General features: G+C 59.7%; 2 protein-coding genes across 5 annotated transcripts; both read right to left on the reverse strand.

Annotated features, from left to right (window-relative positions):
- Window positions 1–2,236: 2,236 nt before the first annotated feature.
- Window positions 2,237–8,521, reverse strand: LOC134167311 (uncharacterized). Of its 4 annotated transcripts, XM_062625842.1 has the most exons (8): window positions 8,356–8,521; window positions 6,837–7,008; window positions 6,258–6,378; window positions 5,550–5,725; window positions 4,378–4,556; window positions 4,142–4,295; window positions 3,638–3,762; window positions 2,237–3,329 (listed from the first exon to the last, which is right to left on the reverse strand). In XM_062625842.1, exons 2-8 carry the CDS (start codon window positions 6,889–6,891, stop codon window positions 2,571–2,573), a joined length of 1,569 nt encoding a protein of 522 aa, XP_062481826.1. In that variant the 5' UTR covers window positions 6,892–7,008; window positions 8,356–8,521; the 3' UTR covers window positions 2,237–2,570. The 4 variants fall into 4 exon arrangements, with proteins under 4 accessions (XP_062481826.1, XP_062481825.1, XP_062481827.1 ...); XM_062625841.1 differs by lacking the exon at window positions 8,356–8,521 and having other exon boundaries at window positions 6,837–8,339; XM_062625843.1 differs by lacking the exons at window positions 5,550–5,725; window positions 8,356–8,521 and having other exon boundaries at window positions 6,837–8,340.
- An 839-nt stretch (window positions 8,522–9,360) lies between these two features.
- FAAH2 (fatty acid amide hydrolase 2) lies at window positions 9,361–16,394 on the reverse strand. Its single transcript, XM_062625825.1, has 11 exons — window positions 16,212–16,394; window positions 16,015–16,097; window positions 15,610–15,743; window positions 15,190–15,399; window positions 14,660–14,779; window positions 14,183–14,318; window positions 13,230–13,347; window positions 12,777–12,896; window positions 11,741–11,852; window positions 11,031–11,225; window positions 9,361–10,350 (listed from the first exon to the last, which is right to left on the reverse strand). The coding sequence occupies exons 1-11, from the start codon at window positions 16,392–16,394 to the stop codon at window positions 10,175–10,177; spliced, it is 1,587 nt and encodes a 528-aa protein (XP_062481809.1). The 3' UTR covers window positions 9,361–10,174.
- Window positions 16,395–16,674: the final 280 nt, after the last annotated feature.

A 16,674-nucleotide genomic window follows, 5' to 3' on the forward strand; every position in this document is an offset into this window, starting at 1 on the left:
GAGGCACGGCCTGGAGAGGGGCAACACAGGGAGAAAGCCTGGGTACCCTGCCAAATTCACACGTGCATCACAGGAGATGATGTGCCCGCAGCCCAGAGGGCAGCTCTGCTTGTGCTGTGTATCACCTGGTGCATGAGCTGTCTGTGTGGGCAGAGAGCTGCAGAGCAGTGTGGCCCCAGCAGCATGGGGGGACTGGGACGGCTCCGAGCTGTGACGCCAGCCCATTCCTTGTCCACAGGCCAGAGATCCCCTGATGTATGCATCAGGAGGATGGGGAGCGCAAGGACCGGCCGTATCTCACGGAACCTGCCTGAGAAGAGCTGGAGCAAGCTGCCAGCCTCCTCCATCCAACATTCTTCCTGTGGAGCAAGGGCAGCTGGTGACAAGCTGGTGACACACAGCTCTTTCAGCAGATTGCACATGGCACCTCCTGGATGCAGACGCATGCAGGAACCAGGCATGGGCTTTCCCAGACCACATGCAGCAGAAGCAGTTTTGCAGCATCCCAGCCCCAGAGCTTGGCCTGAGACACTGCTCTCTGTCTCCCATGGCTTTCAAAGACAAATAGGGTCCTTCATTTGTCCTGGCAGCCTGCAAAATAGTAGACCTCAATTTCCCCGCATCGTTTCAGGAGGTGCCAAGTCCCTTGGGTTTGTTGGGTGGCATTTCCCCTGCGGCAGCTGCAAAAGTCCCATTAGCCCCAACACAGCAATTTTCCACTCTCCAATAGTTTTATAGGCTGGCAGCTGTCTGAGAATTAGTAATAAATACCCCCTTGCACAGCCCTAACCCGACTGTGCCTAGTACACAGCTGTTTACAACTGCATTCGTCTCATCACTTTGATGCTGGACCGGCAGAAGCTGAGAGCGGAGCAGCCGGGAGCAGCGTATTGATCGCGGTGAGTCAGAGCTCTCACAAACCTCCGCAGCCAGCACTCGGTATTGCTCTGCGGCCGCTGGCCTGAGGCAACACAAGGAACAGCCCCGACACCCGGAGGGAGAGTGGGAGCCGGATGCGTGCCCGCTCCCCAGCGCTGCGGCAGCAACGGAGGGGCCCAGCCAGGAGTCCTACTGCACTGGTTTGCCTGGGACCTGCCCCTGGACCCGGTTCCAAACCCTGCAGTGAGCATCGCATCTTCTTGCTGTGGCTCACACCTCCGAGACGAAGCAAAAACCCCCTCTGACATCCACTCGGAAACTTCAGCTGCTGAAATGCCACCTTGAAATGTCACGTTTGCCTTTTTCCACCCTGCATGCACATCTCTGTTTCATACAGAATGGGAACATCTCAGCTTCTTCAGCCACCCACCATGCTAGGGTGAGTCCCTGCTGCCAGTGAGTAACTCGCCTGAATCACCCGTGGGGATCCAAGCGCTGCAGCTCAGAACAGAGCTGGTTGCTTTTACCTTGAAGGCCCTGGCAGGATGCCACAAAAGCACTGGCTGTGACCCACCCCGAACTTGGCATCCAGCAGCTGCCCTGCCACAAGCAGTGACCGTCAGGAGTGGTGCTGGAGCTGGAGCCCCCGTTTTCAGCCCATCACAGAGAGTGAAACAAATTACAGAAACTCAGAGCCTTGTTTCAGCTGAGCCTGTGAGGAACTCGGTTGGCAGCAAACAGGTTGTGGTGATAGCACCCATGCTCTTTCCAGCAGCTCCTGGGACAACCTCCTTCCTGTTGTCAAAATGCAGCCCAACCTATTTAATACACCACATCTCCCCATATGTCTGTGGACGTCCACCTGGCTGGACACCTACTCCCCCCAGCGCCATTCTATCCCTCCCCTCCTCAGGCAGGGAAGAGAAAATACAATGAAAGCCTCCTGGGCTGGGATAAGCACCACACTGCCTGGCACTTGGAAGAGGGTTTCCCTTGCCCCAGGCACAGCTTCAAACTCACCCTGAGACAACAGCAGGGCAGGGCTTCTCAGAAGAAACCTGTCCCAGTGCTGGCAGGCAGGATCAGAAACCAGCCCAGCAGTTTACAGCTGGAGATCCAGCCTTTTCCCACAAAACAGTCGCACACAGAGCAGCTGCAGGTGCAGGTTTCTCCCAGGAAAACCCCAAAATACTCTTGGTGCCTCTCCCAGATGCTTCTCAGGCAGGGCAGTGGTGGTTCTGTAACACACCAAGAACAAGGAGGGGAGCCAGTTTTCCGTAGCAAATTAATGTTATTTAAAAGCCAGCTCCAGTGCACCATCAGGATTTTCAGACAAGAAAATAAAAGACCTACTCTCTCAGTAGAGGTTTCTATGTGAGTAAATACATAAATCTGCACTGGTATATATACCGTACACACACATACACACGTGTAGATGGATAAATAGATAAAAGTCTCGAGCTTCAGCTTTGGGATGTATTCCTCATGCTTTGGTTCAGGAGCACCAAAACCACAGGGGGCAGCTCTGTAGATCCCGATGTCGCCAGCTCATGCCACCCTGTGCCTGCCCCGGGAGCTGCCGCGGCTCTGGCCCTGCAGGCACAGGCAGGTCTGAGCTCGCACCATCGTGGCTGCGGCAGCTCCTGGAGCCACCTCGAGCTCTACGGATGCCGTGACCAGAGACACAGCTGCTACAGCTCCCAGGCAGCCGGGGGACGCGGCTCGTAGCCACAGACAGCGGCTCGTGGCAGGCAGGGGCTGGGTGCACCCGGCGCTGCCTGCTCCGGGGCACCCTCCTGCCCGCTGCCGTCACCTGCCTGCCGAGCAGCCCCACAGCCACGCAGGGGCTGGCGGGTGGAGGCGAACTGCCCCCCATCCTCCTCCTCCTCCTCACTGGCCGGCAGCTTCACGGAGCTGAGCGGTACCCAGCAGCCTGCCAGGCCAAGCCTCTCCCACTCGTCCTCTGGGCTGGGGCTCCTGCCTGGTGTGGGCAGGGGAAGGCAGCTGCCTGCTACAGGGGCTTGGAACTGGCATTTAGAACAGAGCTGGAGGTGCAGGGAGAGCCATGTCTCGGATGTCTGGTATTCCCTGTCACCTGTGTAGCCGTCTCCTGCCAGTCCCACTGGCACCGGCTGCTCCAGCACATCACCACTATCATCCTCCTCCAGCGGCAGGGAGACCTGGCAGCCCAAGACCTGCCCCAGCGCAGGATGCAAGACACAGGATGGGTCCCTTCCCTCCCAGCAGTCCGGCCCAAACCCGTTGGCACAATAGCCACTCGTGTTCTGGGAAAGGCTTTCCGTGAGGAGCTGCTGGGCTGCGGGTGTCTGCTCTGCTGCAGGTGGCCCATGGGAGCAGGAAATGGGCAGCAGGAGCAGGGCGACAGAGTCCTGCTGGAGCTCGAGGGTGGGAGTCCTAAAGGTCACACTCAGCTCCCTGTTCAGGAAACCCTGGTGGGAAACAGTCAGCGTCAGCCTCAGCCTGCAGGGACTGCGCTGAGCCACAAGTCCTGTCACACTGCTGCTCCCAAGCTATGCCCCAGCTGCCAGAGGCCATGGGAGACTTCTCACCTGCCTGGGGACACAAGCAATCCCTGCACAGAAGCCAGGGAGAACAGGAAAGCAAAGGGTTGGACAACGGTTTTGGTGGGGAAGGAGGTGGAGGGAAGGAGGTGCTGAGCCCCCTGGAAGTGCAGGGGACCCTGACTCAGCCACAGCACACGGGGGGGGGGGCAGAGGGAGGAGCACTCTTCACTCACAAGTGTTTTCGGGAGGTGGGTCTCCAAGGGGCTGGGGAAGAGAAGCCGCAGGAGGAAGCAGAGGCCGGACACAGTCAGCAGCAGGAAGATGCCACTCAGGACAACGAGGAGGACCCAGGGAAAGCCTGTGAGGAGGTCACAATAGGCTGAGGGGTGGAAAGACCCCTTCCTGCATCCCACCCAGCAAGCATCCCCCTAGCCTGCCCTATGCTTGTATCTCCACAGAGCTCCTGTGGCAGACTGTTTGAGAAGATGAGGGGCAAGCCCAAGGGGGACAACAAGAAAACAACTGTTTTCCCTGCCCATGGCAGAGGGGTTGGGAACTAGATGATTTTAAGGTCCTTTCCAACCCTAACTATTCTGATTCTATGATTCTATCTCCCATACAAAAGTCCCCACAGGGCCACCAACCCAGCTGGAGTGGCTGGGGGGGTGGGTGACCCACAGCTCCGTACATGCCCATGCCACAAGCAGGACCCAAGATGAGCTGGTGAGAGGTCCCACCTGCGGTGCCCGTGGCAGTTATCATGCACTGCTCAGCCTCACGGCTCCGCTCCCGGGACATGTCTGCGGCCACCGTCCGGAGGCAGTACAGTGTGCTGGGCTTCAGGTCTCTGAAGGTGCATGGAGCTTCCTCCCTGCTCCGCCTACAGGGCACCTGCAAGCAGAAGGGGTGTGTGGCTGAGCCAGCTGGAGGTGGGGTTTGGGCACTGCTCCACTTGACCAACCCCACTACATACCTGCTGGACCAGCATGTCCCCTTCGTACAGGCGCAGCCAATACCACAGCTTCAGCAGCACTCGGTCAACCGGCTTCTGGGAGCCGGCTTTCCTTCGATAGGGAGTGAGTGGCATGATGATATTGACACTGAGGATGTCACCCTGGAGCAGCCAGGACAACCTGGGGGGTCCCACAATGGCTGTAGGGAGGGGAAGAGAAAACTTAAAATCCCCAAAACAGAAGGCAGCATCTTGTTTCCCTAGAAATGATGTTTTTTCTGTTTGCCATCCCTCTCCCAGCACACAGAAACCTCCTCAGACCTGGCGTGATGGCGCTTTGTGCTGTGACTGAAACCAGCTCCAGAAACAGCCACCATCACATCTTTGTGATGCTCAGTGTGTCTCTGGTCACACCAGCACAGGCCATGGCTGAGCTGCTTCTTGCTGCTGAGTGCCTCATCTTGAGCCATCAGATGATGGTTTGGAGACTCACTGTGGAGTACAGCAACAGCTCTTCCAGCAAAGTGCAGCTGTTTCCATGGCAGCTGGGTGCAGGAGGGATGGAAAAGCAGCCACCCTACATCCCATGTCAGCTGCTAACACATTCTGTTCACTGTGAGAACCCCCTGTGGGGAGGTCTTCAAGCTTTTCTTCCTCCAAAACACAGGCAGGTTTTTTGGCCAGGACAGCCAGCCTGTGACTGAGAAGAGGCATGTGCCAGCACCTCACACACAATCACAGCGGACAGAGCTGGAGGGACAACTCCTGCCCTCCCCAGCCTGCGCCAGCCTCACGTGCTGGAACACCCAGCACCTCCCAGAGCCATGGCAGAGATAAACAGGGGATGCTTTTAAAAGGCAAAGCCTGGAGGGGATCCTCCTTCCTACCCCGTCTTGCTGCATCCTGCACAGACCCAAATTCTCACAGTGCCTCAGTGGCCTGGGGCCTCCCATCCATGGTCATCACCTTACTGTGCCTCGTCCTCTGTCCCCTTGCCCTTCACCCAGCCCTTCTCCAGCAGTGCTGCTCCCATCCCTTTGCCTGGTTAGGGCTCTTGGCACTTTTCCCACCAGTATCCTCATTTGATTTCCCACCATGTCCCACCAGCCCTCTCCAAGGCACTCTCTCCCCATTGGTTCCTTGGGAAGAGCAGGAGCCCAGCTGAGTGAAGGAGCTCCTTTACTGGTCCTTACTGTCTCTGTAGAGCTGCAGCTCACGGGAGTAGGCCCACTCAGAATGCTCGCCTCCAGCTACTGCTCTCACCCGTGCCCAGTAGATGTCATGGATCTTGTCAAAATACAGCTCACACACCCAGGAGGGGCCGGTGCTGTTCCCCCAGCAGGCACCTGCATCGATCCATTGGGAGGTTCTGCCCATGGAGAGAATTCAGGGATGTCTCCTTTCCAGCAGCTTGTTAGCCAAAAAGGAAGGCTGCCCATCCCATCTAAGGGGGAAGTGTGGCAGAGCACCGATGCATCCTGGGCTGCATTAGGAACAGGCTTATCAACATGATGCAGTAAAGAAGATGGAAACTTCCCAGTGGTGCCCAATGAAAGGACAAGAGGCAGCAGGCACAGGAATTCTGCTAAACAGGAATTCTGTTTAGGCATATGGGAAAAACAAACAAACCAACCCAAACCCCAGTACAGCCCCTTTTGGGTTTCACTGGGTGGGTGACCAGCAAAGGGAACAGGTTGCCTGGGCAGGCTGTGGAGGCTTCATCCTTGAAGGTGGTCAAAGCCCAAAGGACACAGTCCTGAGCTGACCCTGCCCGAGCAGGACTTGGATGAGTCATGTCCAGAGCTCGCTGCCGGCTCTGCTCTGGGGTCACTTGGGGGTGTTTACTGCCAGATCCTGACCCCCTGCCTACAGGGGGCAGCGGGACAAGCCCCTCCACCTACCTCCTCCTCCACTCCACCTGGAACGTGGCCTGGAATGCAGCCCCGGGGTCCGGCTCCCACCGCAGGCGCACATGGAAGTTCTGTGCCTCCAGCTTCACATCCCGCGGAGGTAACAGAGCTCCTGTGGAGGGGCAGCAGCGGGGTCAGACAGCGCCGCTCCGCTCCTTGGCTGGTCACTGCCTGGCCACGCTGCACACAGGCATCGGGGGCCTTCCCCCCCACAGCACCCAGCTTCTGTCCTGCACCGGCAAACACCGACTCCCTGGGCCTGGGCAGTGCCGGCTGCCAGTGCGATGCTCAGCACTCACACGTGCGAATCCTGCACACCCTGCAGCATCCTGCACACTCTGCAGCATCCTGCACACCCTGCAGCATCCTGCCTGCAGTGGAAGGCTCTGACACCCCAACGTGGCTGCTGGTGACCCTGGGGTTTTCTTTCCCATCACACCTTGAAGACCACTCAGTCCTCTCTTTCCTGCAGGTGCCTTCTGTAGGCGTGAGAGTTGTCCCCATGCTTCTCTCCCCACTGCAGCCAAGGCCACCCCCAGTCCCCTGTGGAAGCTCCAGACCCCAACCTACCCCTGAGCAGGGTGCAACCGGCCAGGGACAGGAGCAGTCTCAGTGCACGGCTCATCCTGCGGCACGCTGTCCATCTGTCCCCAGCTCTAGGGTGCCAGGCTGGGTGCAAAGGGGAGAGGACTGGCAAGCTGGAGCAGTTCTGCCATCTGCAAACATGTCAGGCAGCCGGAACCTGGGAGCAGAGGAAATGTTTTGTTTCCTGAAGCAGCGGCTGCAGGCACAACTTGCACCAAGTGCCATGGCAGAGTGGCAGGGGACCCCCTGACACCCCCTGGGACAGGTGAAACAGCAGCAGGGCAGGTGACCCAGGGGCTGCGGTGGCAAGTGGCCTGCAGGGGCAGTGGATAGGTGGCACGCACTGCCACAGCACCCTGCATGTGCCGCAGGACCTTCTGCTGCACCCAGTTGGTGCCCCTTAGTGTTCAGTCTGTCCCTAAAGGCAACGAGAAGTCCCCAGCACAGACCTAAGCTCACGTGAAGCACAGTGCAGGCTGGTCCCACTGGGCACTGGGGACATGGCTCCGGGGAGTTGCTGTGGCGGCGCTGCAGTACGCTCCTGTCCTGCTTCCTCACCCTTCTGTCAAAACCGACCCACTCTCTCCTTACCTCAGCCTTGCCTCACCTCTCAGCTACTAAGGGATGTTTTTCCCTGCTCTGGTCATTTACAGAGGTAACCTCACACTGCAGAGAGACACGTCCAAAGGCTCTGAGACCACCAATGCCATCCCTTGGTTGTGGGACACATCTCCTGGTGAAGGCACAGAGCCCTGGGCCACCTTCAGAGGCAGCCGGGTTGGAGCATCCCCCTGGCCAGACTGAACGTCCATGGGACTGGCTCACTCTCACTTGCTGCCTCTTGTTTTTCCTCTGTTACACTGCATTAACCTGATGACCACATCTGCCTTGGTGGGTGCGCATAAAATGCTCCATGCTTTCTGTTCCTCGTAAACAATCAGAGCTGGAAACAAGGGAATGGGTGAGTGGGAATGGGCAACTGCAAACTGTTGTCCTCAAGCCCCGAGAAGCCTCAGCAATGCCAGAGCCAAAGCATGGGCAGCAGGTTCATGGCTTCCCCTGGCCCAGTGCCGGCACAAGCCGTCCTGACTGTGCAGCAGGCTCGTAGCGGAGGGCACAGGAGGAACAAGGGGCTCCCAGGACAGCTCCCGGGACTCGTGGAGGTGCAGAGCAGCAGCAAGTCAGCTCCCAAGGGGAATGCAGGGACCTGGCTGCCCGCGTGGGCAGGGACAGGGCTGCTCCTGCCACAGGAAAGGCAGCACTTTCACAGGAGTGAGGATGGCTGCAGGACGGTCCCTGCTGACCCCAGCACACTTGCCCCCATCCTCTTTGGCCAGGGGGAAGGACCCAGCACCCTCCCCACATCTCGGTTTCTGTACAGCTATGGTTTCAGCTGCCATCCTGCTGGCTGAAAGGGCGGAGATGAAGCCCCCTCTGCTCAGTGCATCGCTTCCTTCGCCAGCATCCCCCAGGGCCACCCCGAAGCAGCAGGGTTCCCCCTTACCTCGCGCCACGCAGCTGCTCATCTGGCCCGTGTAACAGGAACCTGTGAGAGCGAACACGGTGACGGGGGCGGCACCCACCGCGCTGCTGAACAACCGCCCTCAGCTCACAGCTCCGCACCGGGCACCCCCTGCCCGGCTCCCAGAGCGTGCGCTTCAAGCATCACTGGGCTCCCTCCTGCACCGTGCTGGGGGGCTGCAGGAGACGTCCCACACGAACAGTTCCCGCCCGAGAGGTTCGTGCCCTTTTTCCTGGATCAGGGGTTTTCCTTCCTTCCTTCCTTGTTGTAGGTGTCTCATCTGGCTGCAGGCTCCCGGCGGCCAGGGCTAGGCCGGCTCAGCAGTGCCCTCTGCGAGCGCATGGCGAGACACAGCCTGTGCCCAGCACCCATCTGTGCCCAGCGCCCGCATTCCTGTTGCGGGGACCACGACCATCCTGGGGACTTCAGACAGCAGCACACGGACCTGTCCAGGCCCAGGACAGGGCAGACACAACCCAGGACCGCCCCACAAAGCCAAGACTGGGAACAGGTTTTAATCCTTGCCAACTCGGCACTGGAGGCTGGGCACACAGACCTGGCACTCCACACCCTGCTCTGCCCTGGAGACTGCAAAGAACCCGCACACAGCTCGAAATCACCCTGTGAGTCCCAAGCCTTTGCCAGCCCATGGGGGAGAGAAAGCAGCAGCGATTCTCCTTCACAAGAGCACAACTGTGCAACCCCTCTGAGACCAACACAGCCACCAACAGCAGCATGGCCAGAGCTCACTGGCACCCTCAGCTCTGCTGTAGCCAGGCACACACAAGTTCAGGCATTTCAAACCGAGAGCCCAGAAGTGGCCAAGTGCCACCCCTCAGGCTCAGGCACCCTCGCTGGTGTGCCTGAACACACAGTGCTAGCAGCCTTGATACATCCCGTGGCGCAAGTGGAGTCAGGGCCAGTGCCCAGGGGACAACAGCCCCACAGCAGGACAATAGCCATGGGGAACAAGGACACACAGCAGCAAACAGGACAGGCTCTTTAATACCACCCTCACTGAAAACCCCTTTCACATGCTGGCTGCCCACTTTCCTGCCTGTGCCTGGGGCAGAGGCCAGGCAGCTCAGGAGGGCAGGGTATTCCGATCAGGCTTGGTGATCCCTGGGACACAAGGGGGAAGGCGACACAGGCAGCAGCTGCTTCAGGCCTCTCAACACGGAGAGGAGCATTTCAAGAGCTCTTCCAGTGCTGTCAAAAGCCACAAGAGCAAAAGCTCCTTCTCCCTTTCCTGCCAGCTACACCCTGGGCAGAGCCTGGCACTATCCACACCACAAAGCGCTGTCATGAGATGCATGTATGGCTGCCACAGCACCCTCAGGCCCTCTCCCTTTCTGGTGCGAGAGTGGGGGGACCCTGTGGCAGCTCAGGGAGGCTGCAGGAGCCAGGAAGCCTGCAGTGCACGGGTGCAGTCCCAGCCCTGCCGGCAGGGTAAGGCCAAGGAGCATGGGTGCGCCCAGGGGACCCCAAGGGTGGTGCTGGGTAGTTGTCCCCAAGCAGCACCTCATCTCCCCAGCCTTCAACTCAGCATCCTCAAAGCAGCAGGTGGAACAGGGACGGGTACTTCCAGGCCCAGTAACACCCTGTCAGCCTCCAGCACCAGCGCCCCAAGCGGTGGGGAGGGAAGGTTTCTCCTCCGGCAGAAGATGCTGCAGGGAGGGGCTGGAGGCACTGCCAACCGCTGCCAGAGGGTGCAGAGCCAGGAACAGGCACCAGTGCCCACCACCACCTCACTGGGCACCACCATCTCAGTCCCTGCCTCCTGCAGCGCCAGGTGCCCAGGCTACACTTTTCCAGGTAAAACCCATCCTCCAAAGGCTTCCTCCAGGTACCGGGCTACTGCCAGCGTCAAGTGGTCGTTGTAGGGGGCTGCCACCAGCTGGATGCCCAGTGGCAGCCCCTCGCTGCTCAGGCCCAGTGGGCACTGTGTCACTGGCAAGCCCAGCACATTGAAGATGGCTGGAAGAGAGAAGATCACATCAGAGCAAGCACAACCGGGATCAATCTCTCCCTGGCTTCTCCCACCCAAGCTGCTGTCACCCATCACTGGGCTCCTGGGAGCTGCGCCTTGCCAGAGCACCGCAAAACCAAAGGAACATCGCTGGTGTTAATGCACCATGTTAGCAAACTGCACCTATAGGTGATGACACACTTATGTGGTACTCGCTGTGGCAAGCCAAGGTCTGCTTTGGGACAGTCCTGCCCCAGACACTGTCCTTCCATCACTCCAAAGCCAGATGGCATTGCAACACGATTGCATCAAGCTCAGTGGCAGGAAAGCCACACAGAGCCCCAGGCTGCACTCCAAGAGGTGCAGCAGCTCTCATGTGGCTGCTAAACTCAGCAGCTCTAACAATGTGAGTCCATCCTTCTGGGCAGGGTGTCCCCTCATCCCGAGATGAGACATATCAACCCGGCCTGTCCCACTGCAACAGCAGGTACAAATGCCACAGAACTGTAAAGCATGAGCATAATCCTCGCCCCATGTTCTGGTGCAGCAGAACACCTCTCTGTGCTGCAGCACCCACTGGCAGGGATGGAAACGCTCTGGGTAAAACAGCAGAGCATGCTCTGCTGCAGCAGGGAGGATGTGTGCTGCAGTCCTGCCTGATCCCAGCAGAGGGGTCAGAGCTGCTCACCCGTGTAGGCGAAGTTGAAGGGCATGCATATGGGGGAGTTGTGCCTGGGAGCTATGGTGGGGTGTGGGGGGTAGAGAAGCACCCCGTCTGCCCCCAGCAGGGCCTCCAGCTCCTCCTGCAGGCTCTTCCCCATGCTCACCAGCTTGGCATTCCCACCAGGGTTGAGTTTCATCACCTTCTCCGTCAGCCCCAGGGCTGTAGGGCAAGGCCATAGGCAAGAACAGAGAGACAGAGCACCGTGGGTAAGCAGGCTATGAAGCACACTGTGTGGCCACTCACAGCATCCCCCAGCCCTCAGTAGAGTCCCCCTCCCCTAGTTCCCCCCTTGCCAGCTCCAGAGCAGATTGCCCCTGCTCTGCAGGCAGCATCTCTCCAGCTTTGCCTCAGTGCTCGTAAGGCAGCAGCACAACCCCCATCAGGGTTCTCTGGTACATGCTGCTACGAAATGCGCCCAGTGCAGATCCCTGGCTGGCTCCCTCTAGGCTGCAGCGGCTCTGGCAGGGCTCACAGCAGGAGCCAGCCCTGCCTGCAGCTCCGTTGTCCTCGTTGCTTCTCTCAGGATATTCAATCCCATTTGCTATCACAAACATCAGCCTGAAGCTGCTCCATGTGAACCCCAGAGTCCGCTACCGGGGCACTGCAAGGGCTCTGCTTCCATTCAACAACTTGTCTGTCCCAGCACTGTCCCCAGCCTCCCCAGGGCTCCTCACCAATAGCTGGCAGAGTGTGAGAAGACATCCCCACGAGCCACTTCACCAGCTCCCACAGTGGCCAGACCGGCTTCCCGTGGTCCCCCAGCAGGTCCGTGAAGAGCTGCGCCTCCTGCAACACAACACCACACCCCGCCGTGAGCAGCCCAAGCAGTGTGCTGCAGCAAGAACATGCTGACAGGAGATAGCAAAACCTCCTGTCCCATTATCCTGATGTGAGCTGCTCCCATTGTACACTGGCGCTGCCTGTCGAGAGCGTTACATAGCTCCAGCACTCATACAGAGCAGAAGCAGCAGGAGCATCTCTCCACGCCAGAGACAGCAGGAAGGGGACCTCATTCCGTAGAGGGAAGAGCCCCCAAAGTGGCCCCTTTCAGTGCTCCTCCACTGTCATGATGCAAGGGGTGATGCTCCAGGTAATCATGTCTCCTGGAGGCATTCACTGCTGTTATACATGGCTGTGGGGCCAGAAAAGAGGAGGCAGAGAGGGGGTAAGGAGCACCCTCCTCACCAAGGTGGGCTTGGCTGACACTTCATCTCTGCCTGTGTGGCAGGAACAAACAAGGTACAACAGCACTCAGAGTTTATGCTACAAAACCCTTCTGCATGTACAGAGCGTGGGGCAGCAGCTGCAATTCACCCCCAGGCCTGCTGCTGAAAAGCTGCTTATTCACTGCCCTGGTCCCTGCCTCCTGACAGGCATTAACTCCAGCAGAAACGTCAGGAGACACAGCCCGGAAGCAAGAGCCAGGCAGCACGGTACCTGCTCAGGGACAGCACCTTGCATGGAAAAGGTCAATGTGCCCAATGGCCTCTCCCTCCATAAGTCACGCTGCTCTGCTGCGGGGAGCCACACTGCCATCTCATGGGAAAGCAAAGGGGAAGGGGTGGTGTGGCTTTGGAAGGAGATTGAAGGAGGATGGAGGGACAAACTGAGCAGAGAGAGCCACGGGGCTGGGAAGCCTCAAGCTCTCCACAGCCAGTCCCAACCAGCCAGCTCTTCCCTGGTGCCTTCAAGCTGTGCCTTTTGACACACCTGCCCATCACTGTCCTTGGATGACATCATGGCTGACCAGATCTGGAAAGAATACTTCATCTTGTGGATGGCCACGTGCTGGACCCGGACCCCCAGCTCACTCTCGAGGTGCTCCACCACCTAAGGGGAGAGGAGGAAGGGTTTGTTCCTGCAAGGATGTGATGTGCTGCAGTCACCCCATGGGAACTAGGGACAGCCAGGAGCCCAGGGGCAGCTTCTCCCTGCTGCCACACAGGGGATCCCGCAGCTCCTTCCCAATCCCTCTGCCCTGAGAAGTGGTACCTGCTCTGTCTGGTAACAGTGTTGGGGCTCCCCAGGCACCCTTCCTGCCACCCCAGCAATGCTCCAGCAGGAGCAGCACCCAGACGGCAGCCCTGGGAAAGCCATGGACACACAGGCATTCCTTCGACAGGCAACGTGCCCCAGCAGGAGACAGCCTCCATTCCCTCCTACCTTCTTTTGGGCCTGCAAGATCTCCTTGTCCACAGGCGAAACGAAAACAGACCCACCATCATGATCCATGCAGAGGAACCTTATCTTTTCCAGCGACACCTTTTCGTTCAGCCTCAGCCTGAATGAGGGAAGGGCAGAGAATGGCACTTTGCTCACAAACGTTGCCCTGGCTCCCTCCTGCCTGCCAGGGCTGCTCATGCAGCAGTTAACATGTCCTTATGGCACCTGATCTGGCCTCAGACCACCCGGCTCTACCCATCGGGGTGGGAAGGACAGTCCCTGAAGCACCCAGGCAGCTGCTACGTGTCACACAGGCATAGCTCACCCGCTGCTTGCTACCCCATCAACCCCAGCTAGTCCTGCATATTTGCTGCTGTTTGGAGAATCCTCCTCTCCGAGAATGCACCTTGGGACTACAGATGCTGGCCACGGCCAAGGCTGGGACTGCACCACAAGGAACATGAGAAACAAAAGTGGTAATAGAGAAAGCAGCCCTGTACAGGCTGCAGCAAGATGCAGGACTTGCCTGCTCTGCCCCATCTCCACTCTGCTCCTTCCTGGTGCCTGCACGTAAACAGCTGCTTGGCTGCATGGACTATAAGGAGAACAGGGCCATGGTGTGGGATGGAAAACGCATCATTCAACAACAGGAAAAGCACACGTAAGAGCCCAAAGAAAGGCCAATCCCAGGAGGGAAGGGCCATGCTGGGCAGTGCTGGCCAGGGCAGCTCACAGGCAAGATCTTCCTGCAAGGAGGACCCACTGGCCAGGGCTGCCTGTCCCAGAGCACGCAGTGTTGGAAAGGGCAGCCCCAGGTCCTGCTGGAGCCAGGGGGGACGTAACCAGTGAGCAACCTAGGTGTCACAGACCTGTCCTTACCCCTGCACTGAACCCCTGTGCTGGCCAGAATGCAGCTGAGACCAATTGAGCAGCTTGAAGCAGGAGCAACTTACTTGTTGATGCTAGGGCCAGCCATGACCCTCAGCATGAGTTCCAGGTCCTCCGCATAGCGGCACATGGGCCCCGTGCACAGGAAGCTGGTCCGAACCCCCTGAGCGTTGGGGAACTGGCCATCGTTGGGCACCACCCCTGCAGCAGGGAGGGACATGCTAGGAAGCTGCCAGTGAGGAGCACGGGGCAGCGGAAGGCGGAAAAGCACTCGGCAGCAGATCCTGGCCTTGGGAAAACATCCCACGCTGAGGATGGAATACCAGAGGTGAAACACCTCCCATGTGCCTGGTGTCCTGCCACCAGACAGCTTCCCACTGCCCAAGGCAGGCTGCTCCATGCAAGAACCTGCCTGTTCCCAACAGCAACCCCACCATGGCAAGCACAGGTGTGTTCAGAACAGGTTCTTCCGCACCCTGCATTCCGCCTCCTGGCATTTCTGCTGCGGAGGAAAGCAGAGGAGATCCCTGTGCCTGCTCTACCTGTTGTGGGCTTGTGGCCAAAGATTCCATTGAAGAAAGCGGGCATTCGGATGCTACCACCGATGTCGGAGCCCACACCTGTGACAGAGCAGGCGGCTGCCAGGACACAGCCCTCCCCGCCTACATCGGAGAAAGCACAGCAGAAAACATGGGCTTATAGAGCAAAGCAGGACCATCTCATGGCGCCTGCTTCCCTTTGCCCACAGATAGGGCGGGAGCTGCCTCGGCTTTAGCCACGTCTGGAGGACAGCTGGGGAGCATGTGCCAAAGGGGTTTTCCTGCCAGAGTGCAGCATCAGCATTGCTGTTTGCATGTAGAGTAAGGCAGAGAGAGCCCAAGCAATGCTGGGAGTAACGGCTACGAGGTGCAAAGCAACCAGACCTCCAAATAGCCCATTGCACTGCCCAGGAAAGAGGCCCACAAACTGTGCAGGAACCTGGCAGCAAGCCAGAGTGACCTACAGAGCACTCAGGAGCTCTTCTGCTGCATTTTACTGCGCCAAGGGACCACGCTGAGGTGCTGGGACTCACCGGAGCTGCCACCCACGATGCGCTGCAGGTCGTAGGGGTTGCTGGTCCGGCCGTAGACCCTGTTGCTGGACTCGTACCACATGCAGAGCTCGCTGCAGTTGGTAACGCCCAGTGGGATGGCACCAGCCTGCTTCAGCCGCGACACCACCGTGGCATCCGAGGTGGCAACCACGTTCCGGCGGTTGACCAAGCCAGACGTGTTGGGCATCCCTGTAGTGCCAGGGTCAGCAGGCGGAAGGAGGCATCAGGGCCAGGAGGCTGCAGGAAGCAGGAACCCAGCGAGGGCACCCACAGCATTTGGGGGCTAAACGCGAGTGCAGGTAAAGGGGATGAGGACATGGAAAGGGACCAGGGAAAAGGATGCTGGTTCCCTCCAGGCACCCTGGGGAGTATGTGCCCTAGAAGCAGAGAGAAACCCACCGTGCAGAGAAAAGGCCTCCTTGACGGTGACAGGCACCCCCAACAAGGGGAACTTCTCCTCCAGGCAGTCATCACCAGGGCCCTCCGAAAGCAGCTGATCGACCTGCCGGGCCTCCTGCAGGGCCTCCTCAAACCTGGAAAGGAACAGCCATGGGGATGCGCCAGCCTCGATGGACAGGCAAGCAGCAGGTGCCTTTGCAGGCAGCAGGCACCAGGGAACAGGAGAGGATCCAGAAGCAAGAGAGGCGCCTTCCAGCTCTGCAGGAGCCGCTCGCTCCTGCACCCGGCCGAGCCGCTGCGGAAGCCCCCAGGCTGCCCGGTGCGGAGCAGCGCCCTGCCACGGACGGCAGGGCCTGTGGGGAGGCTGCAGTGGCGATCCGCTCGTCCCTCTGCCCCCGCGCTTACCGGTCCTTAACGACGGCGTTGATGAGGGGGTTGACCTCCCTGATCCTCTCCACGTACGCCTCGACCACCTCGATGCACCTCACCTGCAACAGCGAACGGAGCGCGCACCGCGGTGAGAAGCGGGGGGGGGGCGCTCCGAGGGTCCGGCGGCCGCAGAGCAGACACCGGCCCCGCGCACGGCCCCGCTCCCTCCCCACCTGGCGCGCGCGGAGCCGCGCCGCGAGCCGCCGCGCGGGCAGCAGCAGCAGCGGGTGGCGCGGTGGCGGGACGGCACGAGGCGGCGCGGGGCCCGGCTCCACGAGCGCCAGCAGGGCCAGGCAAGCCCGCGACAGCAGCCGCAGCAGCAGCGCCAGGAGCCGCTCCGCGCGCGACAGCGCCATGGCCGCCCGGGGACGCGCCCCCGCCGCCACGGAAGTGATGTCATCGCGCCGCGCCGCACGCGTCCCTGCGGCGACCGCGCCCCCGGGCGGCCCCAGCGTGGTGCCGGCCCGCGGGACCTCGCCCCCTGACCACGCCGTCCCTTCGCATGTCGGACACCGAGCTCCCCGCCCGAGCTTTCCCCGGCCGGTAACGCGAGTTTCAAACAAGCGCCGCCGCTTTCCCGTCGCTTGATCACGGCCCCTGGAGCTCCAGGGGTGATCCCAACCCCCCGGGCTGGAG

Source organism: Pezoporus occidentalis, unplaced genomic scaffold (assembly GCF_034315485.1).
Source record: "Pezoporus occidentalis ecotype Australia unplaced genomic scaffold, CSIRO_AGI_Poc_V1 ctg283, whole genome shotgun sequence".
Classification (NCBI taxonomy): Eukaryota; Metazoa; Chordata; class Aves; order Psittaciformes; family Psittacidae; genus Pezoporus; species Pezoporus occidentalis.